This window comes from Penaeus monodon, chromosome 42, assembly GCF_015228065.2.
Source record: "Penaeus monodon isolate SGIC_2016 chromosome 42, NSTDA_Pmon_1, whole genome shotgun sequence".
NCBI classification, from domain to species: Eukaryota; Metazoa; Arthropoda; class Malacostraca; order Decapoda; family Penaeidae; genus Penaeus; species Penaeus monodon.
The window spans coordinates 7,452,978-7,455,111 of record NC_051427.1 but is presented as its reverse complement, the minus strand read 5'-3'; the positions used below and the strand labels follow the sequence as shown (position 1 = coordinate 7,455,111).

The 2,134-nt window shown below is 41.9% G+C and overlaps 1 protein-coding gene across 1 annotated transcript in view; it reads left to right on the top strand.

Moving 5' to 3' along the window:
• Positions 1 to 744: 744 nt before the first annotated feature.
• LOC119599000 (major facilitator superfamily domain-containing protein 6-like) overlaps positions 745 to 2,134 on the top strand; it is a gene marked incomplete in the record, with an annotated part of 26,664 nt that continues 25,274 nt past the window's right edge. The window contains 1 exon segment of the mRNA XM_037948741.1: positions 745 to 1,093. Within this exon segment, the coding sequence (XP_037804669.1) occupies positions 766 to 1,093 (328 nt within the window).

The following is a 2,134-nucleotide window of genomic DNA, read 5'->3' as shown; positions in this document are numbered from 1 at the left end:
CTTTCCTGACCGTGATCGCGCGCCAGAAGGGCATGGCTAATGAGGTGGTCAGTCTCATCTGGACGGTGATGCCCTTCGCTAGGTGGGTAGTGGGGCAGAGGGAGGGAGGAAAGGGAGGGAGGGAGGTGGGGGGGGGGGGGAAGGGAGGGAGGGAGGGGGGGGGGGGAGGGAGGGGGGGGGGAGGGGGGAGGAAGAGAGAGAGGGAGAGAGAGAGAGAGAGAGGAAGAGAGAAAGAGGAGAGGAGAGAGAGAGAGAGAAAGTGAGAGAGAGAGAGAGAGAGAGAGAGAGAGAGAGAGAGAGAGAGAGAGAGAAAGAGAGAAAAGAGAAGAGAGAGAGAGAGAGATGAGAGAGTAGAGAGAAGAGAGAGAAGAGAGAGAGAGTAGAGAGAGAGAGAGAAGGAGAGAGAGAGAGAGAGAAGAGAGAGAAAGAGAGAGAGAGGTAGAAGGTACAATAGAAATACTTGTAGATATATATATACAGATAAGCATCCAATCACCCAGTAGATTGATAGACAAGTGGATTACATACAAAAGAGAAAAATATTCATATACCTTATTATACAGATTTGAATACGGCCAGATAAACGGATAGATAGACATTTTGTAAAGTCAGTAACACTGTAGAGAAAAATGAGACATGGAAATTATTATTATTTATTTATTTATTATTATTATTATTATTTTATTATTATTATTATTATTATTATTATTATTATTTATTATTATTATTATTTTTAGTATATTGGTCAAAACGTCAGCGGGAGCCATGGCTGATTATCTAAGAGCTCACCGTGCCTTCTTCGTGACGTCAGTAATGGTCCTCGGAGCGTCGCTGACGGGGATTTACTGGTGCCCCGACATCACTCCTGACATCGCGAATGGCAACGCTGCAAATATCACCGGCGGTATCGCACATGGCAACACGACGGACATCGCGACGAATCTATTCCCTGACGTCACTAGGAACATCACTTTCGACATCACCTCTGACGTCAGCAACGAGTCCGAAGGCTGTGTTGCCAAAGGAAGTGCCTCGGCGTCGCCTGCCTTGCCCGAGGGGGAAAACTGCTCGAGGGACATTGGCAACGGTGATTGTGAGTTGGTGTTGCCATGTTTTGTTTTTTTCTGTTTTTTTTTTCCTTTTTTCTTTTTTTTTCTTTTTCATTTCGTTTTTTTAATTGTTATTGTTTACTTTTTTCATTTCGTTTTTTTTTTCCTCTTTTTTTTTCTTTTACTGTCTTTCTTTTTCTTTCTTTTTTTTTTCTTTTTTTTTTTGTGTTTTTTTTTTTTTTTTATTACTGTAGAGTTATTATTATTATTATTATTATTATTATTATTATTATTATTATTATTATTATTATTATTATCATTATTATTAGCATCAGTATCTATCGTTATCATATAATACATATCTGCAGTATATATATCTGTGTGTGTGTGTGTGTGTGTGTGTGTATCAATAAACACACACACACACACACACACAAACCAACACAACACACACACACACACACACACACACCATGCACGCACGCACACGCACACACAGACTGTAAAAGGCTATCATCCTTAGTACAATGGTGAACAGAGGGTAGTTATAGTTGTTAACGGCTTGACTCTTTATTTCTGAGAGTTGATACCACGCAGTATAAAACACACGAGACATGTCTGGTTATGGGTATGGCGGTACGCGGGTCGCGGCCAGCTGCCCGGAGGGAGAGGGCGGAGCTGACCTTACCGCGCTGGTCGCTGGCGACGGACTCTCTGAGGCCTAGGTCATTCTCGGTATAAGTAGTGACTGTTCCAGCTGAGGAGCGATAGCAGCAGCTGCAGGAAGCATGGGGGGGGAACGAGGTGAGGTCACTGGCTCCGTCTGCTACACTGATTGCTCCTCGTGGAAAACAGCCACGTGGTCCACTGGTACCCGAAATAGAATTATCCACATCCTATACAGACACAACAACACACACACACACACACACACTACAACACCACACACAACACACATTTTTTTTATATATATATAATATATATATATATACATACTAATACATCATATATATATATATAGATGAAAATATATATATATATATATAAATATATATAGAAGGGGGGGGGGGGGGGGGGGGGGTTTT